Source organism: Prionailurus bengalensis, chromosome B4 (genome assembly GCF_016509475.1).
Source record: "Prionailurus bengalensis isolate Pbe53 chromosome B4, Fcat_Pben_1.1_paternal_pri, whole genome shotgun sequence".
Classification (NCBI taxonomy): domain Eukaryota; kingdom Metazoa; phylum Chordata; class Mammalia; order Carnivora; family Felidae; genus Prionailurus; species Prionailurus bengalensis.
The window spans coordinates 120,679,812-120,705,665 of record NC_057358.1 but is presented as its reverse complement, the minus strand read 5'-3'; the positions used below and the strand labels follow the sequence as shown (position 1 = coordinate 120,705,665).

General features: G+C 35.8%; 1 protein-coding gene across 1 annotated transcript in view; it reads left to right on the top strand.

The window, feature by feature from the left end:
- Nucleotides 1-25,854, top strand: part of UHRF1BP1L (UHRF1 binding protein 1 like) — a 111,105-nt gene that overhangs the window by 48,573 nt on the left and 36,678 nt on the right. Inside the window, 7 exon segments of the mRNA XM_043562294.1 lie at nt 4,834-5,023; nt 5,596-5,736; nt 7,112-7,282; nt 12,495-12,675; nt 14,655-14,738; nt 23,874-24,056; nt 24,580-24,698. Of these exon segments, the coding sequence (XP_043418229.1) occupies nt 4,834-5,023; nt 5,596-5,736; nt 7,112-7,282; nt 12,495-12,675; nt 14,655-14,738; nt 23,874-24,056; nt 24,580-24,698 (1,069 nt within the window).

Genomic DNA, 25,854 nt, shown 5'->3' with positions numbered 1-25,854 from the left:
AGCACAGAGCCCGATGCGGGGCTCAAACCCATGAATTGTGGGATCATGACCTGAGCCGAAGTTGGATGCCCAACAGACTGAGCCACCCAGGTGCCCTGATAATAGTCCTATAGATTAATGATCTAGCAAATTTGTAAGTTCAGAAATTTGATTTTACTGTGTCATATAGAGGAGATGTACTTCTATATGAAGATAAATCAAACTTAGAAGAGACTTACTTGAAAACTGGAGTTTCACCTTTTAAATTTACAATGGATGACATAACCAGAAACTTGTCTACCTTAGTCATAGATTCAGGCTTCACGCCTCTGGTGGTAAATCCTCCAGTAAAGTCGTAACACTTTTTATTTTATTTATTTTTTAATTTTATTTTTAAAATTTGTATCCAAATTAGCATATAGTGCAACAATGATTTCAGGAGTAGATTCCTTAGTGCCCCTTACCCATTTAGCCCATCCCCCCCTCCCACAACCCCTCCAGTAAACCCTCAGTTTGTTCTCCATATTTATGAGTCTCTTATGCTTTGTCCCCCTCCCTGTTTTTATATTATTTTTCTTTCCCTTCCCTTATGTTCTCTGTTTTGTCTCTTAAAGTCCTCATATGAGTGAAGTCATATGATTTTTGTCTTTCTCTAATTTCACTTAGCATAATACCCTCCAGTTCCATCCATGTGATTGCAAATGGCAAGATTTCATTCTTTTTGATTTCGAGTAATTCTCCACTGTATGTATAAGTGTGTGTATGTATATATACATATAGGTACATATATATATATATATATATATATATATATATACACACACACACACACCACATCATTTTTATCCATTCATCCATCGATGGACATTTGGGCTCTTTCCATACTTTGGCTATTGTTGATAGTGCTGCTGTGGACATTGGGGTGCATGTGTCCCTTCAAAACAGCACACCTGTATCCCTTGGATAAATGCCTAGTAGTGCAATTGCTGGGTTGTAGGATAGTTCTATTTTTAGTTTTTTGAGGAACCTCCATACTGTTTTCCAGAGTGGCTGCACCAGCTTGCCAAACAACTTTGGCTTCCCAAAGTTGTAACACTTTTTAATGTGCATAGGTTAGAACAGATGACATTGGATATTCCAGAGGGTGTTCCCAAATAATTATTATAGATATATTCATTCCAACTCCAGGAATATTTCTGTCTGACCAATATTTGTCCATGGGATTAAAGCAACTTCTCCCTAGGATGCTGATGAGTTCTTCCTCTTTAGTTCTCAATTTTCTAAGCCCAAGGTAAACAACCAAAATTACCTAAGGCAAGCTAAGGACTATATAAACTATTGTACAAACACCATTTTACTTAAGGACCACAACAACCTTTTGAAAATGTGTATAATAATAATTATTTTTAATGTTTATTTATTTATATTTGCGAGAAAAAAGAGAGCACAAGCAGGGGAGGGGCAGAGAGACAGAGACAGAATCTGAAGCAGGCTCCAGGCTTTGAGTTGTGAGCTGTCAACACAGAGCCCCATGCGGGGCTCAAACTCACTAGCAGTGAGATCATGACCTGAGGCGAAGTTGGACGCTTAACCAACTGAGCCACCTGGTGCCCCAAAATATGTATTATTTTTATTTTACAAATGAAGATACTGAGGCTGAGTTTTTCATATGTTTTTTCACCCAGACTTTTCATAGTATTAATAAGAATATAATACTATTAGTACTATAAATAATAGTTGTGTTTCATAAAGTATCATGAATCAAGACATGGGCTGTTTGGTTCATATGCATTATTTCATGCAGCCCACATGTAACCTCAAAGTATTACCTGATTTAAAAGATAAGTCATTGGAGGATTAGGAAGTTTATTTACTTACTCAATGAGATAGAAAATAAGGAAGCCTAGCAGCAGGTAGAGGGGAGGGAAGTGCACGATCAACAAAGATGATAGGTTCACTTTCACGCATGTTGGCTTTAAAATGTGTGAGAGGCATCCAGATGGAAATATTTGGTGGACATCTGAATTTTTCTGAAGTTCATTTTTTTCTTTTTTCTTTTTTTCAATTTTCTTTTTTCTTTTTTAAAATTTACATCCAAATTAGTTAGCATATAGTGAAACAACGATTTCAGGAGTAGATTCCTTAATGCCCCTTACCCATTTAGCCCATCCCCCCTGCCACAACCCCTCTAGTAACCCTCAATTTGTTCTCCATATTTATGAGTCTCTTATGCTTTGTCCCCCTCCCTGTTTTTATATTATTTTTGTTTCCCTTCCCTTATGTTCATCTGTTTTGTCTCTTAAAGTCCTCATATGAGTGAAGTCATAGGATTTTTGTCTTTCTCTGACTAATTTCACTTAGCATAATACCCTCCAGTTCCATCCACATAGTTGCAAATGGCAAGATTTCATTCTTTTTGATTGCCGAGTAATACTCCAGTGTGTGTGTGTGTGTGTGTGTGTGTGTGTGTGTGTGTGTGTGTGTTAGTGTGTACGTATATGTATACATTTATACACCACATCTTCTTCATCCATCAATGGACATTTGGGCTCTTTCCATACTTTGGCTATTGTTGATAGTGCTGCTATAAACATGCATGTGTCCCTTCAAAACAGCATCCCTGTATCCCATGGATAAATGCCTAGTAGTGCAATTGCTGGGTCGCAGGGTAGTTCTATTTTTAGTTTTTTGAGAAACCTCCATACTGTTTTCCAGAGTGGCTACACCAGCTTGCATTCCCATAACAGTCTGAAGTTCTAGTGAGAGATCTGGATAGAGATGGATTTAGGAATAATGGTCATAGTGATGATAATTGAAGTAATGTGCCATTTGGGCAAATTTTCACCACCCCTCCTGCCAAAATATATTGATAATCTACATTCCAAGCATACTGTCCTACTCATTATTCCCTTTTTCTTTTCTTTTTTTTTTAATGTTTATTTATTTTGAGAGACAGCTTGAGTAGGGGAGGGGCAGAGAGAGAGGGAGAGAGAATTCCAAGCAGGCCCTGCATTGTCAGCACGGAGCTGGATATGGAGCTTGATCCCATGAACTGTGAGATCACTACCTGAGCTGAGATCAAGCATTAGATACTTAACCCAGGCACCCCATCTACTCATTATTCTCATTGTGACCTCTACTTTCCTACTTTTTTGCACTCGCTCATTCTTTTCCCTAATGTAAGATTTCCCTTTCTCCCATCTCTCCCTGAGGGAAATACATTTTCCTTTCCTGGATAGATTTCTCCCTAGTTATGAGCAATTTCTTCTACCAAGTGTAGTGATGATTCTATTTTTAAAACACTTAATTATAGACTACCTTAATGTTTCAGTTCTTAGGGTATATGTGTTTTTCATCTCCAAGGAACTTGCAAGCCCTAGAATACCACAACTATATTTTGGTTTCCTTACTTCCCAGCATAGTGCGCATGGTAGGTGTTCAACAAATATTTGCTGAATTGAATTAGAAAATGTGAACTTTTTATGACTTTATTCCTGAATTATGAGATTATATTGTAGTTATAGTCTGTAACCTTCTTTGTGTCAAGAATTTAGCTCTCTTATTTATAGATTCCCAGTTGTCTGGATATCTGGCAACTTGAGAATAAGCAGCTTTGGATAATAATTACAATAACCTCATTTAAAGAGTAACCTTTACTCACACCTGTCAAAATGGCTAAAATCAGAAGCACAAGACACAGGTATTTGTGAGGATGTGGAGAAAAAGGAACACTCATGCAGTGTTGGTGGGAATGCAAACTGGTGCAGCCACTCAGGAAAATAGCATGAAGGTTCCTCAAAAAATGAGAACTAGAACTACCAGATAATCCAGTAATTCTATTGGGTATTTACCCAAAGAATAAAAAAACACTAATTTGAAAAGATAAATGCACCCCTATCTTATTGTCATATTATTTACAATAGCCAAGATATGGGAGCAGCCCAAATGTCCATCAATTGATGAATAAAGAAAAAGTGATATATGTATATGTACATTGGAATATTATTCAGCCATAAAAAAGAATGAAATCTTGCCATTTGCAACAGCATGGATGGATCTGGAGAGTATAATAATAAGCAAGATAAGTCAGAGAAAGATAAATACCATATGCGGTATTTAAGAGACCGCATATGTCGTATTCACTCATATGTGAAATTTAAGAAAGAAAACAAACGAGCAAAGGCTAAAAAAGACAAACCAAGAAACACTTTTTTAATACTTTCTTTTAAGGTTTGTTTTGAGAGAGAGAGAGAGGGAGAGAGAAAATCCTAATAAGGCTCCACAGCATCAGTGTGGAGCCTGATGTGGGGCTCAAACCCATGTACCATGAGCTCATGACCTGAGCCATAACCAAGAGTCGGACACTTAACCAAATGAGCCACGCAGGTGCTCCCAGACTCATAAGTATAGAGAACAAACTGATGGCTACCAGAGGGGTGGGGAGGAGGATGAGTAAAATAGGTGATGGAGATTAAAGAGTACATTTATCATGAGTACTGAGTAGTGTATAGAATTGTTGAGTCACTCTATTGTACACCTGAAACGAATATATTACTGTGTATTAACTATACTGGAATTAAAATAAAAAATTTGTATAGAGTAACGTGAAATCTTAAAGATTTTTATCATTTTGACAACATTTTTATAATTTACATGCAATCAGGTGTGGGAAACCCTAGGTCCACGGCCCTTTGAGGTTGACAATCAGGCTAGATTATTGCTTTTACTGAAAATTTTTAAAAATAAAAATGAATAATATTATGGTCCTTTTATACACTTGTGTGAAAATATTAACAGATAACTTATCAATGATTTATATGGGCTTTAGTGCATTATATTTTCTTTATTTTCCAGTGAATATGGCTTTGCTGAAAAAGTCGTTGAGGGAATTACTGTTTCTGTAAACTCCATTGTTATCCGCATTGGAGCAAAAGCTTTCAATGCATCCTTTGAACTTTCCCAGTTACGAATCTATAGTGTAAATGCAAACTGGGAACATGGAGATTTAAGATTTACTCGCATTCAAGATCCACAGAGAGGAGAGGTAAGCATTTTTTTTTTCATTCTTTGTTTAAAAAATCTTTTAGTCACTGATAAATAAAAGAGGGCATTTTAAAATAATGACTTCTTATAGTTACCCTAGATTCACATACTGCATTTACTCTTGCCTTTTAACTCTACTTTTCTATGTATTTTCTCAGTTATTTAATTTAAAATGTGCATATTTTAGTGTTTTTATGTAATAAATCTTTCAACTTATGGAGTTAATGAACCTCATTTTAACTTCTCAGCTACTCAGAATTGAATTTTAAATATACAAAACTAAAATCCTATTTAAGTTTTTCTTGGTCACATGATTCACATGCTTTTTGTGCTTTATATCAAATTCAGAGTAAAATATTAACAGCTTTACAAATAATGAATATAATTAGGAAGATATGTTACTGAATTTGTTGCAGCTATACAATTTTTAAAAATAAAAGCATAGTGAATATATCTAGAGTGTCGTAAGAATATTAGTAAAGAGATAAATTTTATTTAGCTTTTTTGTTTTTACAGATCTACACGTTTCTCATTCTGTTTCGCCTAAGTGAAGCTAATCTCTGTTCTCCTTAGGTTTTGACGTTTAAAGAAATAAATTGGCAGATGATTCGAATAGAGGCAGATGCTACTCAAAGTTCACATCTTGAAATTATGTGTGCTCCTGTTCGATTAATAACCAACCAATCAAAAATCAGAGTCACACTTAAAAGAAGAGTAAGTCAATAGGGTTACCTTTTTGGTTCATGTGATAACTAGTGGAATTGAGAGGAAATTTTAAATAAGTTTTTAAGTGAAATATAGGAATACTTAAAAGCAATTTAAAGGAAATATAGTGCCTTAAGCAGTATTTGAAAAAATCTAGTGTAGTAACATTTTTCAGTCATCTATGTTTGATACTTAGATTTTTACTTTTAAAAAAAATTGTTTTTAACGTTTATTTTTGAGACAGAGACAGCATGAACGGTGGAGGGTCAGAGAGAGAGGGAGACACAGAATCTGAAACAGGCTCCAGGCTCTGAGCTGTCAGCACAGAGCCCAACGCAGGGCTCGAACTCACGGACCGTGAGATCATGACCTGAGCCCAAGTCGGACGCTTAACTGACTAAGCCACCCAGGCGCCCCTAGATTTTTACTTTTGATAAATTGAATAGATTCTCCGTTGCCAAATATTGTTGAACATTAACTGTCTTGTAATTTCATTTCTTCTGTTGAATCTTGCTGTGGGTAAACTGCAAAGCCTCCAAAGTCACCAAAACTACTAGCCTTAGAAAGTTATTAACATATGAATGGTAATTTAGGTAAGTAGGGAAGATAGTGACTTCAAGATATCAGAAGTCGAGAGTTCTCTATAGATTGTGATGAAATTTAATGAAGGAGTCACGACTTTTTAAAACATGGCTCAGTTAAATTCTCAACAAAATGTTTTGTATCATTAGACACAAATAAATATACTAAATTAAGTTCAAAAAAATTTCAGAGTACAGTGCTTACTACAGTATTCTGAAATGTGAAATGTGGGGGCACCTGGGTGGCTCAGTTGGTTGAGCGTCCAACTTCAGCTTGGATCATGATCTCATGGCTCGTGAGTTCAAGCCCCACGTCGGACTCTGTGCTGACAGCTCAGAGCCTGGAGTCTGCTTCAGATTCTGTGTCTCCCTCTTTCGCTGTGCCCCTCCCTCATTCATGCTCTCTCTTTCTCTCAAGAATAAATAAAACATTAAAAAAAATTGAAATGTGAAATGTGGTTAACATAGCATTTCATGTTTAATTTTAATCCTTTACTGGAATTAGCACAGTTATTGGAGGTAATTATATGACTTATTAGCTATAAATGAAAAATTATATAAGTACTTGTACTTGCATAATATGCACCTGTTAAGGTATAGGAATTTGTCAGTCTTTTTTACCACTGTATCTCCAGTACAAGGAGATATTTGTTCTATAGTACAGGAACCCAGTAAATATTTGGTCAATGAAGGAAGGATCCATATTTAACTTCATTCAAACATTTTAAGCATTTTTTAAAACATTGTGCATTTGTAAGTTTTATGTCTTGGCTTAATTTTATGAATCATTTTTTTTCTTACAGTTAAAGGACTGCAATGTTATTGCAACAAAGTTAGTTCTAATATTGGATGACTTATTATGGGTTTTAACTGATTCCCAGTTGAAGGCTATGGTACAATATGCAAAATCTCTTAGTGAAGCAATAGAAAAATCAACCGAACAAAGGAAGAGTATGGCTCCTGAACCTACGCAGGTAAGCTCTTAAGAGGAAAAACACTTGACCTGTAAATGGTTTAAAAATCAAAATGGTTAGTTGTTTATATGAAGTAGATTGTAAGACTTTGAGTCTGAGAATCTTTTTTTTTTTTTAAGCTTATTATTTATTTATTTTTTTTTTTTTTTTAATTTTTTTTTTTCAACTTTTTTTTTTTTTTTTTTTTTTCGGGACAGAGAGAGACAGAGCATGAACGGGGGAGGGGCAGAGAGAGAGGGAGACACAGAATCGGAAACAGGCTCCAGGCTCCGAGCCATCAGCCCAGAGCCTGACGCGGGGCTCGAACTCCCGGACCGCGAGATCGTGACCTGGCTGAAGTCGGACGCTTAACCGACTGCGCCACCCAGGCGCCCCAATTTATTTATTTATTTTGAAAGAGAGAGGGAGGAGGAAGGGAGGGATGGTGACAGAGGGAGAGAGAGAATTTCAAGCAGGCTCTGTGCTGTCAGTGCAGAACCTGACAGGGGGCTTGAACTCATGAACCTTGAGATCACATCCTCAGCTGACATCAAGAGTCAGATGCATAACTGACTGAACCACCCATGTGCCCCATAGTCCAAGAATCTTTTATCTAGATATCTTATTGGGGCGCCTGGGTGGCTCAGTTGGTTGAGCGTCCAACTTCAGCTCAGGTCATGATCTCACGGTCTGTGAGTTTGAGCCCTGCATCGGGCTCTGTGCTGATGGCTCAGAGCCTGGAGCCTGCTTCGGATTCTGTGTCTCCCTCTCTCTCTGACCCTCCCCCACTCATGCTCTGTCTCTTTCTCTCTCTGTCAAAAATAAATAAAACATTAAAAAAAAATTTAGATATCTTACTGTATAATTTCTACACATGGTATCTCTATGAAAGCATATATGTGTTTCTATATATAGGGTGCTTATTTTGTTTGGAGCTCTGTATTAGGCACTAGAATTAATGATGACATAAAACTATTTGATACTATAAACACCTCTTTTCAGGAAGTTAAATACAACTTAATTACTAAAGTAAAGGCAGGGGCGCCTGGGTGGCTCAGTCGTTGAGCGACTGACTTCAGCTCAGGTAACGATCTTGCCGTCCATGAGTTCGAGCCCTGCATCGGGCTCTGTGCAGACAGCTTAGTGCCTGGAGCCTGCTTCAGATTCTGTGTCTCCCTCTCTCTCTGACCCTCCCAGACTCATGCTCTGTCTCTCTGTCAAAAATAAATAAACATTTAAAAAAAAAAATAAAGGGCAGACAGGAAAAACCTGGGTATAGTCAAGGGAGAAATGCGAGAACAGGGCAGCAAGTGTAAACCCCTGTGGAAATGCTGAAATTGAACACAAAACTGTAGTGTTGTATCTATTCTTAACAAAAACAAGGGATATTGTGAACCCTATTTCTTTGAAGCTATTTCTAAAGAAATAGCTTGTTGGATGATCTCACTTGGTACATGGAAATGGCATACACCTATGACTATCAAATTGGCATTATTTACTGTCTACCTGCTATGTCATAAGGAACAGGGCTAGACACTGTGAATGTAAAAATGAATATTGTCTGACCCTGTCCTCAAGGAACTCAGGATATAAGGTATAACAGGAAGTCAAGTGTAAAATAAGTCATTGCAGTGCAGCTTAAATGCTGGAGTGAAGGAACCATAGAGGCATAGAGAAGTTTTAGTCAACTGTTTGCATAGTTTGGAAAGGCTTCACAAAGAGGATAATGAAATTAAGTCTTAAAAATTAGAAGTTCACAGGTGAGGGAAAGGATCTTTCAGATGAGGGAATAGGATCTGCCAAAGTGTCTTGAATGGTGTTTCCTGATAAAAATAAGGAGTTTGGTATTACTAGAGCAGTGTTTTTGAGAGTTATGTACACATGCCTCTCTGATACACACCTGTCCAGGTTTTGAAGAAATTGGCTTCTACATATTCCACTTTGATGTATTGTGTTCTTTCTTAAACTTTATCTGCTGGAGAAACTTACCTGCTTTCTTTTTTTTTTTTTTTAAATTTTTTTTTTTTTTTTCAACGTTTATTTATTTTTGGGACAGAGAGAGACAGAGCATGAACGGGGGAGGGGCAGAGAGAGAGGGAGACACAGAATGGGAAACAGGCTCCAGGCTCTGAGCCATCAGCCCAGAGCCCGACGCGGGGCTCGAACTCACGGACCGCGAGATCGTGACCTGGCTGAAGTCGGAGGCTTAACCGACTGCGCCACCCAGGCGCCCCTTACCTGCTTTCTTAAACTTTATCTGCTGCTTATGTTAAAACGTTGGATTCCTCCTCCCTTTCCCAAACTACTCTTACCTTGTTTGACAAATGAAAGGCCACCTTCTTACTTCTTACTCATTCTTACTATGATGGATTTGTCCAGTTTAAGGAAAAACTTAAAAAGTTTGGGATGACAGGACAGAGGTAATTTGAATGATTGTTACTCATGTTGGAGTGAATGACTAATGAATAACAAAGTAACAAGTCAGGTGATTTCCACTCCCACTTCTTTGCTTTCAACACATTTGAAGTAGGATCTATAAATGTTAGCTATTAGATTATTAAAAACAATTTTTTAAAGATCATTTCATGAATCCTGGCATGTAACTTGAAGGAGTTCAAAGAATCATGCCATATTGCTAAAGTAAAACTCATTTTCATTGCAATCTACCTATTTATATGAATAGTTTTCTTAGTCATAAAAAGAAATAAATAAAGAATTGATGGTGACCCTTTTATCATTCTACCAGTAAGTAATATTTATCCAGTGAGATATCTTCATAATTCTCTGGGAGAACCTAATTTTAAGTTTAGTGAACAGAACACTGAACTGTAACACAGAGTAATTTTTTGGGCAGGTAGCCTGAGTTCAGGCAGAAGTATGTGGTGACTAGATGTAAAGGGCATTCATTATATGTTGAAGAATTTGGAGTTTTTCCTGTAGGCATATGGAAGTCACTGGAAGTTTTTAAGTACAAAAGGACAATCAAATAATGCTTGGTGGTATTATAGTGGATGGACTGAAGAAGAGAAAGATTACCAGTCTAAAGAAGGGGTGAACTTGAACCTCTGGTAATGGTTTGAAAGAAGAAATCTACAAACCAAGTTGGGGAGAGATATCTGAGTGTTTCATCAGTTGAGGATGAAGAGCAAAATTGAGGATTTTCAAATGATAATTTGTAGTTCCATTAGCCAGTAAAGGGAATGCAGAAGAAGGAAGTGGGTTTGATTAAGGGAGATAAGGCTAAAAAAAGGTAATAATGAGTTCCATTTTGAAATTGAAAGAACGTAAAGAAGTACAGGAAGTAATATTTTAAGTGTTACCATCATGAACACTAGTCTGTCAAAGTTTGCAATGAAGATTTATGTAGTTTAGGGTGTCAGTAACAGAGATGGTAATTGAAATTAAAGGCTAATAGACAAAGTTTTGATGTTACTGTGGGTCTTACTTATACAACATGTGGATATATTTGTATAGATTATCACAGATTAGGAAACTAGAAAAAGGACAAAGTTCTGTAATCCAATCACCATAATAAAACCAGTGTTAGCATTTTGAAGTATTTCCTTAAAGGTTTTTTTTGCCTCAGCACCTGCATTTTTCTTAGTTTTAGCAAGTGTGTAGTAAGTGGATATATACAATTTTCTTCCATGTTGTTAGTCTTTAATTTTTATTTTTGGTTGCTCCCTAATATTTCATGGTAAAGTTACTTAACCATTCTCATTACCGTCAAGTTTATTTCTTGGGTGGTCATTGTCACATTAACTACTTTAGGTATCATACAGAATGCCCTGATTATTTGAGGACTAAGACAGTGGATTAGAGAGTAAAGTAGTTGACAGTGTTCCTTTGCTCAGCCTGACAACTTGACAGCCATCTTCTATCATAAATACTTGATTAGCTTCATCCTTTTCTTCTCTAAAAGGGAAGAATACACAGGAAACCAGGAAATGTTAAGATTATTCATTAGGCAAAAGAGTTTATAATGCCCACTCACCCCCCGACCCCAAACAGCATGTAAAAACTGAATCTACCACAACATTAAGAGAAAGGTTTCTATGGAGATTAATGTTTATGTTTTGTGTATATCAGTATTTATGTTGATGAAGAACATAAAAAAACATGGTTAAATACAGGGTAATGTTTTCCTTCAAAATAGTACAATCGTAGACATAAATAGTAGTCTGTTAAGGCTGTGAAAATAGAAGAACATAAGTGATTTTTCTTATGGAAATTAGTTTGACAGTTAATTAGTGAAAGAATTTTTCTTGAGCCCCCTAGAATTTAAGGCTTCACAATAATATTTCATCTTTCCTTTTCTTTAATTACTGTGGGTCCCAGTCATTTTCTTTGAGAGATTCTCATTTAACTGAGTATACTTTGAAATTCATTTACAGGTAGTTCTTAATAGATAATGTATAAATATGTATACATACAAAATGTACTTTAATTTTTCATACATAACTAACTATACTTTTATTAGTGAATTGTTCTTAATTAGAAACTTTTTAATATTTCTTGATGAAAAATTTGGTCTTCATTTTGTTATTACCAAATTTTCATGTACAGTTTTGTAGCTTATAGGTAAGATGATCTTACAGTATACTTATATAGAATCATTTTAGGCTATTAGGTTCACATAAGTCTTTACACTTCAGCATTATTCTATACTTTTTCACTTTGGGGAGAAAAGAACTTGAACTCACAGTCTCTTATAAATCTCTTCCACTTTCTGGCTTCTTCTAAGTTCAAATGACATGCCACATCACTTTGGAGAGGTATCAGGGCACTTACAGTACTACACGATATCACAAGCACTTTTGCAAAGAAGTGATTTATTTCTACAGGATATATAATAGTGTATACAACTGATATATACAATGCTCACGTTTGTTTCTTTTTTAATATGTGGAGCTAATGCTATTTGAATAAGCTGGCTTTAATAGTTAATAAATATATTTTCTAAAATAAGGGCTATAAATATATAGATACAATTATTCAAGTATTTTAAACCTTGGTTTCATATTCAAATGTGTATAGTTTTCCAAGTTTTAGATTTAATTTTATTCCCATATAATTCAGAAAATATTTGGGGGGGAATTGAGTCATTGATAGAATAGAGATATATTAGCTTATTTTTCATGACTTTACTACTAAAGATATTTATTTAAGTTTTCTTGTTTGTGGAAATTCAAATATTTAACTTGTAGTGATAAGGCAGTTTTGAATCTTTTAGAGCTCGGCAGTAGCCCCATCTACCCAACAAGTGAAGACACCACAGACTTCAAATGCTCCTGATCTAAATGATGCAATTGTGAAACTATTCAATGACTTTGATGTTAAAGAAACGTCTCATCATTTAGTGATTTCTCATCTAGATCTACACATATGTGATGACATTCATGCTAAAGAAAAAGGTAATAAAAGCTGCTTATTTCAAACTACTTTGATTTTTTTTTAGGATTTCCTACGAAACTGGATTGTTTATCATTTGTAATATATAATATGTCTTGTACAATGACTGGTCATAATTTTATCATTCATATGAGATGCATAGATGAAAGTTGTACTTTTAAGCAATATATATTGGTATGAAATTTTTTGGCTTTAGTAGTTAGTATTTCAGCACAATTAATTATTAGCTACAGATGCTAACAGTAAAATTAAGTTTAAAAAAATCAAGGATTGAATAGATGACATCCTTAGAGGATGATGAAATCTTAGACTTGCCTTTGAATGAGCTTTTTAATAATTTTGAAATTATGTATACATTAAATTTTAGTCCATACTCAATTCATAATTATTTGCACATATGTTTCCACATGGTGGTCTGTCTGCATTTTTCTGACCCCATTTGCATGTAAACACAACTATGTGGCTGTTTAACATTTCTTGCATCTCTTCTCCAGTATTGGTCCCAAAATTTGGTTAGGAAGCCAAATTCCAGTTAGTTAAGTTTGTTTTCTTTACTTTTCGCTTTTGTTTCTCTTTTCTTAATTTAGTAGACACAGGTAATGAAGAAATAGGAAGCTCTTCTTGGTCACTTTGAAAACCTGTGGTTCTGTAATCTAGGTACTTGCATTTCTTTCTCTCTGTTGGAGAGTGTCCCCGGCCCATAAGTGTTGGAAGGGTTTAGCGAGTGGTCCTACTTCTAGGACAGTTGTTCTCAAACTTTGGTGAGCTTGAGGATCTCTTTAAAACAGAGATATCTATATCTGACCTCTGTATCTCAGACCTGAATCACAGTCTACATCTGTGAAAATTGTTACTCTGTATTTTTAAAGCTGAGACTGACCTTGGATATTTAGCAGAAGTTACTCTGCCTTCATCAGATAAGGCAGCCAAGTACCAGTGACCAGATAAAAGGGTGGAATGGAAAAGATGAGGAAGATTTGGAGTTTAGAGAGGGATTTGTTGTCTTTTCTTTTGTCTACCTTTGTGTCATTTGTCTTAAAGTTGGTATCTTCTTTACTGATTTGACAGGAAAATGAAAAAGTTAAACCAACATAACAAAATGAGGGGTCAAGGTTAAGTAATCAGCAAAAGAATAGAGACAAGTGTCTTCCAAGTTTTTGTTTTGTTTTGTTTTGTTTTTTACATTTCTCACTCTTTATACTCCCTCATAGAATAAGCTGAATTATGTTTTTTAAGGGGAAAACTACTCCACCAAAGTATTTCCTTCATGGTACAGATTTGTTCTAAAATCCAGAAAGGTCTGAAATGAATCATATTCATTCATACCTGGTTGTATCTTAATTTGTATTTTCTGTACTTGCAGTTGATTTATCCATGCTGTGTTAAAATTTGATTTTTATGTTGGAGTTACACTGAGCTGTGATCTGCTTCTAATCTTAATATAGCTATGTGACTTTGAACAACTACCTAATCTAGTAGACTCAAGTTCTTCTTCAATAAAAGACAAGATGATATAGTATAGTGGTTAACATTTCTTGGGTTCAAAATAAGCTCTGTGTTTATTGCCTGGTAAGACCTTGGTCTATTTAATTAACCTGTTTGTGTCTCAATTTACTTGTCTAGAAAATAATAATAATAATAATAATAATAGTATTTATCTCAGGGTTGTGAGGAAGAGCAAATCAATAAGTATAACTAAAGTATTTAAAACAAAACAATATTTGGCATATGGTTAGAGCTATAAATATAAAAGTTCTACTCTTTTTGTACCCTCATCTTCTAGCTTTGTACAATGCAAATTATAGGGGCTCAGTAATACTAATTAGATTGCATTGCATTTCCTGAATTCCTTAATGTATATTGTTCATGACAATAGAGAGACAATCATTGCTTAGACTGCAAGTACAATACATGAAGTGTTTCTGATATTTGCTAATGTTTCTTTCTCTTTCTCTTAATGCCAAATTTTTAATTTTCCCAGAGTCAAACAGACGTATTACTGGAGGGGCTATGCAACTGTCTTTTACACAGCTAACTATAGATTATTATCCTTATCACAAAGCAGGTATGTATAACAATTTCTTTAACAGACATAAATCTTGCCTTAAAGTTATATAGTCAATTTATCTCATTTCTTTTTGTATTTATTATTTTTTAATTCATTTTATTTTGTATTTATTTTAATTTATGTTTATTTTTTATAATTTTAATAGGTAACATACAGTGTCATATTAGTTTCAGGTGTGCAATATAGTGATTTAACAGCTGCATATATTACTTGGTACCTAGGACAAGTACACTCCTTAATCCCCATCACTTATTTCATGCAACCACCATCCACCCCCTCTCTCATCAGTTTGTTCTCTATAATTAAGAGTCTGTTTCTTAATTTAGCTCTTTTTTCCCCCCTTTGCTCCTTTGTTTTCTTTCTTAAATTTCACATGAGTGAAACCATATGGTATTTGTCTTTCTCTGACTGACTTATTTTGCTTAGCATTATACTTTCTAGCTCTGTCCATATCCTTGCAAATGACAATATTTCTTTCTCTTTTATGGCTGATAATATTCCATTATGGATTGATACTACATGTTCCTTTATTTATTCATCAATCGATGGATACTTGGGCTGCTACCGTATCTTGGCTTTATCCTTGTATTTTGCAAATTTCATTATGGTATGTCATGGTGTTGACCTGTTTTTGTTGATTTTGAAGGGAGTTCTGTATGCCTCTTGGACTTGGATACCTTTCTTTCCCCAGATTAGGGAAGTTCTCAGCTATAATTTGTTCATATAAAGCTTCTGTCCCTTTCTCTCACTCTTCTTCTGGCACTCATATGGTATAGATTTTGTTTTGCTTCGTGGAAACACTTGGTTTTCTAAGTCTCCCCTTGTGTCTAGTAATTTCCCTCTTTTTTTCAGCTTCATTGTTTTCCTAATTTTATCTTCTACTTTGCCTATTCTCTCCTCTGCTTCTTCAGTCCTTGCTGTCACTGTCTAGTTTATTTTGCATCTCAGCTATAGTATTTCTTAATTCATCATGACTAGTTGTTAGGTCTTTGATCTCTGCAGCAGGGCTTTCTCTGGTGTCTTCTATGCTTTTTTAAAGCCCAGCTAGTTGTCTTATGACTTGTTCTAAATTCTTGTTCAGGTACGTTGTTTATATCTGTTTTAAGCAAATCCCCGGGCTGTGATTTCTTCTTGACCTTTCTTTTGGGGAGAATTCCTCCATTGTGTCATTTGGGCTAAGTTTCTATCTTTGCATGTTGTAAAAGCTTGTTATGATTCCTGCAGCTGAGCACTACTATATTAAAAAGGGGTCATACACTGTCCAGGGCCTGGTACTCCAGATTGTGTTTCAGGTATATGCTGTGTGTACTTTGCTGTTGTGTTTTGGCAGCTCTTTCCCACTGGTCATTTCTTTGCAGAGCTCTTTGCTTGCAGTGTTGGAGCGTTTAGACCTTTAACTAGGTGTGCTTTGATTTGTTTGTTGAAGTAACCTGGGAAAAAAGAGGTTGGGCGAAGCCTGATTCCATAAAAAGGGAAAAGGAAAGGTAACAAACCCCACAAACAATCAAAAAACTATAAAGCTGATTCCAACAGAAAAGAAAGAAAGAAGAAAAGAAAATAGAAGAGAAAAGAAAGAAAAGAATAAAAAAGCCTAATTTAAAAAAAAAAGATAAAAGGAAATGACAAAAAAAAAAAAAAAAAAAAAAAAGAAATCAGAAACTATGATTCTGATTCCAAAAGAAAAAAAAGAGTTGTCTGTTGGTGCCTGGGAGATGGTGGCTGTGATGGTCTGGAGGAGAGGCCGGCTGTGGCTGCCTTGGCTCAGAGTCAGTCCTGCCCCAGAAGATAAGCAGTTGCCAGGCACAGGGTGGGAGGGTGTTCGTGTAGGTGGGTCCCTGCCTCCCCCAGGGACTGCTGTGTTGCTCTCGGAATTCCCACCGTGTTGGTGTTTTGGGGGAAAATGAAGCCACCCAATCTCTCATTCCCGGACTGGGGATCTCAACCCCTGCTATTTAGGCAGCACTCACAAAGTAGAGAGGGAAGTCAGTTAGCCCTGTGTCAAAACTCTCTTGTGTTTTTCCTTTGGCGTGCAGCTGGGATTCAAAACTGACGGTTTTCTATTCTGTTGCATATATCTGTGCATCCATTTGTGCTGGTATCATACTGTTTTGATTACCACAGCTTTGTAATATAACTTGGAAGTCCAGAGTTGTGATCTCTCCAGCTTTGCTTTGCTTTTTCAAGATTGCTTTGGCTATTCGAGGTCTCTTGTAGTCCCCTACAAATTTTAAGATTGTTCTAGTTCTGGGAAAAATACTGTTGGTATTTTTGATAGGGATTGTATTAAATGTGTAGATTGCTTTGGGTAGTATAGACATTTTAACAGTATTTGTTCTTCTAATCCATGAACATGAAATATATTTCCATTTCTTTGTGTCATCTTCCATTTCTTTCATCATTGTTTTATAGTTTTCAGAGTATAGGTCCTTCACCTCTTTGGTTAAGTTTATTCCTAGGGATCTTACAGTTTTTAGTGCAGTTGTAAATGGGATTGATTCTTTGACTTTTTTTTCTGCTATTCATTATTGGTATATAGAAATACAAGAGATTTCTGTACATTGATTTTTTTATCCTGAAACTTTATTGAATTTGTTTATCAGTTACAGCAGTTTTTTTGGAGTCTTTTGGGTTTTCTGTATATATTATCATGTCCTCTGCAAATAATGGAAGTTTTACATCTTCTTTACATATTTGGATGCTCTTTATTTCTTTTTGTTGTCTGATGCATGGCTAATACTTCCAGTACTATATTGAATAAACATGGTGAGAGTTGACATCCTTGTTTTGTTCCTGACCTTTCCCCATTAAAAATGTTTGCTGTGGGTGTTTCATATATGTTCATTATGTTGAGGTATGTTCCCTCCAAACCTACTTTGATGAGGGCTTTTTTATAATGAATGGATGTTGTACTGTGTCTAATGCTTTTTCTGCATCTATTGAAATGATCGTATAGTTTTTATCCTTTTTCTTATTGATGTGATATTTCACATTGATTGATTTGCAAATATTGAACCACCTTTGCAACCCAGGAATAAGTCCCTACTTTATTGTGCTGAATGGTTTTTCTAATGTATTGTTGAATTCAGTTTGCTAGTATATGGTTGAGGATTTTTATATCTGTGTTCATCAGGGATATTGGTTTGTAGTTCTCTTTTTCACTGGTATCTTTATCGGGTTTTGTTATCAAGGTAATGCTGGCCTTGTAGAATGAATTTGGAACTTTCCTTCCTTTTCTATTTTTGGGAATAGTTTGGGAAGAAGAGGTATTAACTCTTCTTTAATGTTGGTTAGAATTCACCTGTGAAGCCATCTTGTCGTGGACTTTCGTTTGTTGGGAGTTTTTTGATTACTGATTCAATTTCTTTGCTGCTTCCAAATTTTCTATTTCTTCCTGCTTGAGTTTTAGTAGTTTATATGTTTCTAGGAATTTATCCATTTCTTTTAGGTTGTCCACAATTTGTTGGCATGTAGTGTTTCATAATATTCTCTTATATTTGTATTTCTGTGGTCTTGGTTATTTCTACTCTTTCATTTGTGATTTTATTTATTTGAGTCTTGTTTGTTTTTTTCTTGATATGTCTGGATAGAAATTTGTCAATTCTATTGATTTTTTTCTAAAGAAGTAACTCCTGGTTTTATTGATCTGTTCTTTTGTGGTTTTGTTGTTTGTTCATTCCTTTGTTTTTCTGCATCACTTATTTCTGCTCTAATCTTTATTATGTCCTTCCTTCTACTGGTTGGGGTTTTGTTTTTTCTTCTTTTTCCTAGCTCCTTTAGGTGTAAGGTTAGGTTGCCTATTTGAGATTTTTGTTCCTTCTTGAGAATGATCTATTTGGCAATAAACTTCCCTTTTTAGAACTGCTTTTGCTGCATCCCAAAGGTTTTGGGCTGTTGTATTTTCATTTTCATTTGCTTCCATGTACTTTTTAATTTCTTCTTTTATTTTCTGGTTGACCCATTCATTGTTCAGTAGCATGTTATTTAACCTCCATATTTTTATGCTCTTTCCAGATTTTTTCTTGTGGTTGACGTCTAGTTTCATAACCTTGTGGTCAGAAAAGATTCATGGTATGACTTCAGTCTTCTTGAATTCATTGAGATCTATTTTGGACAGTATTTCATGTGTACTTGAAAAGAATGTGTATTCTGCTGTTTTAGGATGGAATTTTCTGAATATATCTATTAAATCCATCTGTTCCAGTTTGTCATTCAAAGCCATTATTTCTCATTGATTTTCTGTTTACTTGATCTGTCCATGATGTGTAAGTGGGGTGTTAAAGTCCCCTAGTATTATTGTATTACTATCAATTAGTTCCTTTATTTTTGTAATTAACTGTTTTATGTATTTGGGTGCTACTGTGTTGGCAGCATAAATATTTATAATTGTTATATCTTCTTGTTGGATCGTCCCCTTTTTGATTGTATAGTGTCCTTTGTCTCTTGTTAAACTCTGATTTGTGTCATGTAAGTATTGCTCCTCTGGCTTTTTTTGACATCCATTTGCATGATAGGTGTTTTTTCCATCTCTTCACTTTGAATCTGCTGGTGTCCTTACGTGTAAGATGAGTCTCTTGATGGCAGCATATAGATGTATCTTGTTCTTTTTTGTGCATTCTGTCACCCTGTGGCTTTTGATGGAAGTGTTTAGTGCATTTACATTCAAAGTAATTATTTACAGATGTGTATTCATTGTCATTTTATTTTTTTGTGGTCATTTGTGATGATTTTCTCCTATCTTTTTTTGTTTCTCTTTCATGGTTTCCTGATTTTCTTTAGTGATATGTTTGCATTTCTTTATTTTTTCTTTGCGTGTTTATTACTGGTTTATGATATGGTTACCATTAGCTTTGTATATAACCTCTTTTGCAGATAGCAATCTATATTAATTTGGCCATTTAGATTTGATCCCATTCTTACTCCTCTCCTCCCCATGCTTTACATATATGTTTTTATATTTTACAGTCTTTTATTTTGTGAGTTCCTTGACTAATTTTTTACAAAAACATTCATTTTTGCTTTTTTTGTGTTTTCTACCTTCAGACTGTCACTTTTGGTTTTTCCTCTCCATTCAGTGTGTCTCCTTTAATATTTCTTGCCGGGCTGGTTTAGTGGTCATGAGCTCCTTTAGTTAAGAGTATTCTCAGCAGATTTTTTTCCAATTCAGCACTTTGAATGTATCATACCACTGACATCTTGCTTGGAAAGCCTCTGCTGAAAAATCTCCTGGTAGCCTTATAGGTGTTCCCTTGTAATTACAGTTACTGTTTCCTTGTGTCTTGCTGCTTTAAAATTTTTTTCTTTATCACTATATTTTGTCAGTTTAATTAAAATATGTCTTGATGTGGATCTCTTTTGTTGATTTTGAGAGTTCTCTTTGCCTGCTGGATCTGGATATCTGTTTCCTTTCCTAGATTAGAGAATTTTTTAGCTTTTATTTCTTCAAATAAATTTTCTGCCCCATTCTCTTTCTCTTCTATAATATTATGTTTGATTGAGTCACTGAGTTTCCTAAGTCTGTTCTCATTTTGCATAGTTCTTTTTTCTCTCTTTTGTTATGCTTGGTTACTTTCCATTAATCTGTCTTCTAGGTCACTAATTTTTTTCCCCTGCTTCTTCCATCCTGCTGCTTATTCCATCAAGTGTATTTCTCATTTTGTTTATTGAGCCCTTTATCTCTGCTATGTCATTCCATATCTTTTTGTTAAGGGTCTCACGAATGTCCTCCTCTTTTCTCAAGTCCAGTGAATATCCTTGTAATCATTACTTTAAATTCTCAATCTGGCTTGTTACTTGTATCTGTTTCTCTTAGATCTCTGGTCGTGTCCCGTCCTGTTCTCTCATTTTGTCTAAGTCTCTGTGCCTGTTTCTCTGTGTTAGAAAAGTCAGCTACATCTCCTGTTATTGAGGGTAATGGCCTTATGAAGCAGAGGTCATGGAGTGCCCTGTTTTGTCGTGTCCCCTGTTCCCCAGGTTCTGGTGCTTCTGGGAGTGTCTCCAATATGTGCTGCATGTGCTTTGCTGTTGTTTCCTAGCCACTTTATCCATCAGGCCAGTTGTGTGCAGGGGCTCTGTTTGCCTCTCACTGGAGGTGTTTGGTCCCTGGCCTGAATATGGCACATTTTAACTAAGTGTGTTCTGGTCTGCTTGTGAAATGAAGCCTGTCGCCATTGCAGCTGGCACTGAGGCTCTGCAAAACTCCCACGTAGGGAGACACAGTGTGAGCAGGGGTTTGGGTTGGTCTTTTGGGGGAGAGGGTCTGCTGTGCTGGGGCTGAGGCAAATTCCACTGGAGTGCATGGAGTGTGGCTTGGTGTAAGTGAGTTAGGTAGCGAATGTCTGCACTAAACTAATTCCCACCAGTTACCCCGTGCTTATTCTGAGGGATGGGGAAGGGAAATGGTGCTGGCTTATTCCTTTCTTCCCAGAGGGGTTTCTTTGTGAACGCTATCTCTCTGGTACACAATACAAGATGAGCAAATACCTTCCCCGGCGTGTGCTCCAGGTGCTCTTCAGATTACTGTTTCCATGCTATATGTTTGCGGGTTGTTTGCCTGACTTCTTCACAAGAGGTGCTCCAGTACCTTCTGAGCTCTCCAAGAGCTAAGCACGCTGACCTTTAAAATTCCAGGCTTTGGGGCACCTGGTGGCGCAGTCGGTTAAGCGTCCGACTTCGGCCAGGTCACGATCTCGCGGTCCGTGAGTTCGAGCCCCGCGTCAGGCTCTGGGCTGATGGCTTGGAGCCTGGAGCCTGTTTCCGATTCTGTGTCTCCCTCTCTCTCTGCCCCTCCCCCGTTCATGCTCTGTCTCTCTCTGTCCCAAAAATAAATAAACGTTGAAAAAAAATTTTTTTAATAAAAAAAAAAAATTCCAGGCTTTAAGCCCTGCTGGTTGGCAAAAGCCATGAAATTGGGTCCCTTTTGCTTTCCAAGTCAACTACTGTGGGGATTCATTTTCCCCATGCACTCCTCTGTGTGTGAGTTTGTCTCTAGCTCTTCTTAGCAACTGTGGCTCCCTCCCCAACATAGCAGCCACCATCCAATCCATTTCTCTCCCAAACCCTGTCACTGCACTTCGTAGCTTCCTTGTTGTGGCCTCTTCTCTACCTTTAGTTGTGGCATTTGTTCTGCCAGTCTTCAGGTCAATTTCTGGGATATTTAGGATGATTTGATGGTAATCTAGTTATATTCATGGGATGAGGTGAGCATAGTCATACTCCACTGGCATTTTTCTTTTCTCTTTAACTTTTTAAGGAAAAAAAGAGACCAAAATGTTTTTTATTTTTCCCCAGTAGTATTTCACCAAGAAGATATAATTGCCATAGAAAATATTTATGCATTTTTATATAGAGTTTTATGTAGATTATTAGGAAGTACAATTGTTAGCAATTGGCGGTACTCTATTGATTTAAATGTTAAAATCAGAATTTGGAGGACATATTTTATGCTATTTTATTTTGTTAATTGTGACAAAAGTTAGTAATATGTTTTGAATTTTAAAAATCAGTATATTATTAATATATTTTAATATTAAAAACTCAAGAAAGGAAATAAAGTAAAAGGATAACAATGATTTCAGCCATGTTGTAGGATTCCAGGAACTTTTTAAAAAACTTTTCTGTGTTTTCTAAATTTCATTAATAGACTTTTTACATGTGATCTTAGCCAAAAGGCAGAGCAGTGATACATTAATAGACTTTTTAATAATTAAATATTGATAGGTTTTTTCCTCCCAAATAATAAAAAACAAAATATGTAAGTTTATGGCCAAATTAAGTAATTTGACCTTATGCCCATCTCTGCATTTTGGTGATGTATGGATTTTTTTTTTTTAATTAACAAAAATAAGAAAAACAACTTTAAGGAATTTTCCAGGACTTTAAGGAAGTGATAAAACTTTTCTGTTCACAAATTTATCCTTCTTCTGTTTGTTATTTCTGTATGTGTGCTTGACGAATTTAAAGGTTATACTATTTGATTTTTGTTTGAAGTCTTTGTTGTATATTCTATATTCCTGATTTGTAAGTTACTTACACATATGTAAAGTTTTTTTAACTACAGAAATAATTCATATTTTGGAAGGTGAAACTTAGTCATAGATTTTTTTTTTTTTTTAAGTTTATTTGAGAGACTGTGTGTGCACATGAGCAGGGGAGAAGCAGAGAGAGGGGCAGAGAGAGAGGGATGAGTGGAGAGAGAGAATCTCAAGATGCAGATCATGACCTGAGCCGAAATTAAGAATCAGACCCTTAATTGACTGAGCTACCCAGGTGCCCCCCAAAGATAACGTTTCTGGGTGGGCACAATATTTTCTGAACCCTTTTATGTACATACTACTTTTCTCAGTTTTTGCTACAGAGAAACCTAATAATCCTAATTTTTTATTTTCCTTCCAAAAATTTTTATGTAGGTATAGATACATCTATATCTTTATGACTTGATGTCCATCTTGAGAAATTTCATTGGTTTCTTAAGTGTTTTAATAATCCTCATCATTTTAAGGATAGGTTTTATTTGTCACTTTACAACAAATCTTTGATGAAAGGACTTTTTTCTGGTAGTATTTTCTGTAGTATTTTCTTTCTTTTTTTTTTTTTCAACGTTTATTTATTTTTGGGACAGAGAGAGACAGAGCATGAACGGGGGAGGGGCAGAGAGAGAGGGAGACACAGAATCGGAAACAGGCTCCAGGCTCTGAGCCATCAGCCCAGAGCCTGACGCGGGGCTCGAACTCCCGGACCGCGAGATCGTGACCTGGCTGAAGTCGGACGCTTAACCGACTGCGCCACCCAGGCGCCCCTGTAGTATTTTCTTTCTAATGGAGGTATGTTTGATACTTGAGCATTCAGTGAAGGTTGACCAGCAGTACTGTTTGTAATTGAAATTTTGAGTCATGTTCTACCAATGGTTGATTTCTGATAGAAACCTCTAGATAACTTCCTTTTGACACTTTTTGTGTGTATTCTAAATGTTTTGCTCAAATTTTCTAGGAAGATTAAAATCTCTTGTAGGTGAAGACTGCTCCCTTGAGAAAAAAAACCCTTGGGAAATAAATAAATCTCATTAGAAGCATTGCTACAATAAAATAAATGAAAATTGTGCATTTTTCAGTGAAATACCTGTCATTCATTTTACAGGAGATAGTTGTAATCATTGGATGTATTTTAGTGATGCAACCAAAACAAAAAATGGATGGGCCAACGAATTGTTACATGAATTTGAGTGCAACGTTGAAATGCTTAAGCAGGCTGTAAAGGATCATAATGTAGGTTCACCTCCTAAATCCCCAACACATGCTTCTCCCCAGCACACACAAACAGGTATTTTACCTATAACAACATTATGGCATTCCCCTGATAGTGTGTGTGTGTGTGTGTGTGTGTGTGTGTGTGTGTGTGTGTGATCATGATAGGATATTTTCTGTAAATTTTCTGTAAAATTTAATTAATGTCTAAAAATTCTGCACCTTCTTCAGACCATAGGCTTATGGACCAAAAGCACTTTTTAAATTGACATGACCAATAAGAGTAATACCCCGTTAGAATGTTTGAGATTGTTAAATGGCTGATAGGTCTCTCTTTTTAACAAGAATTTCTGGTAAAAGTTATTGTATAAGAATATCTTAAATGTGGTATATGACTCATGTTTAAAGAATAATCACACAAAAGAATAATCATTATAATAACAAATTCCTGCATCAGTTTATATATAAAGTATTTTCACATATATTATTTTGTTTGACAAATTAGAGTTCATGTGTATTTCTAGTAGCTGTCTTAACAAAAAAGTGATTGTTAAAAATCATTTGCCATAAATTTAAAGTTTTTTTCTTATTTCCCACAGAGAAAGACTCGGCTCTGAAAGGGACTTCCAGATCACCTTCAGTATTATCTCAGCAGTCCAAAGCTAAGTTAATGTCTAGTTCTGTTGTGGTTAGACTTGCAGATTTCAATATATACCAGGTATGATTCATTTTTAATTAAATCTTATGATAAAACATCTTCTGCAAGCAACTCATATTTTGTTTTAAATGTTTATTTATTTATTTTGAGAGAGAGTGGGGCAGGGGCAGAGAGAAAGGGAGAGAGACAATCCCAAGTAGGCTCTGTGCTGTCAGCACAGAGACTGAGGTGAGGCTTAATCCCACAACTGTGAGATCATGACCTGAGCCAAACTCTTAAATGACTAAACCACCCAGATGCCCCTGCAAGCAACTCTTATAAACTACTGCCACTCTTTTATTTAAAAACATCTTGGCCAGTTTTGTGAAATGGCTAAATTAGACAGGATAGAAGATATCCATTCATTAATTTTTGTTTATATGGTTATTCAGAATTAACCAAACTGTGAGGTCAAGAGCATAGTCCTCCAGTCTGCCAAATCTGCATAAGACTTCTCACAGCAACTGTTTGGGAGTCTCCCCTAAGCCACCTTCAGATTCAAGAATTCATTGGAATAAATAATAGAATTCACTGAAATAAGTTATGCTAAGAAGCACATTTATACTAAGAATTACATATATTACAGGGAAGGATATAAATTGGATTCAGCCATAGGAAGAGAACCTGGATTGGGCTAAGAGGGTTCCAAATGTGGAACTTCCTTGTCCTCAGGGCACAAGGAACAATATACGTGAAGTATACATAACAATATACATGAAGTATTACCCTCATAGATGAACTCAGTTGTTAGTTACCAGGTGACCCAAAGCCTCCAGTCTCTGAAGACTACTAAGACTATCAAGTATGGCCAACCTCACTCTTAGTCATCACTGTAAGCATAAACTGTCAGTTGTCCCAGGGATCTACCATGAATAGGGAATTCTAAGAATTTAGAATTACTTCCCAGAAGCAGGAACAAAGGCCAGACCTCTCAGGAAATCAAATTCCTTATTACACAATGCTCTTAGTGGAAGAAACTAAAATATTTTTTTGCCTTATTGAACTGAGTATTGGCTATCTTGTGAACATAATTTCATGGCTAAGAATTCTGTCCATTTATATTGTTCAGGCTGTAATCATACAATATGGTATAATATTATAGTCCTTGAGACCAACATAATAGACTATAACATTCTTTAAAAATAAACAATTTCAGATAACATGTTATCATTTATGA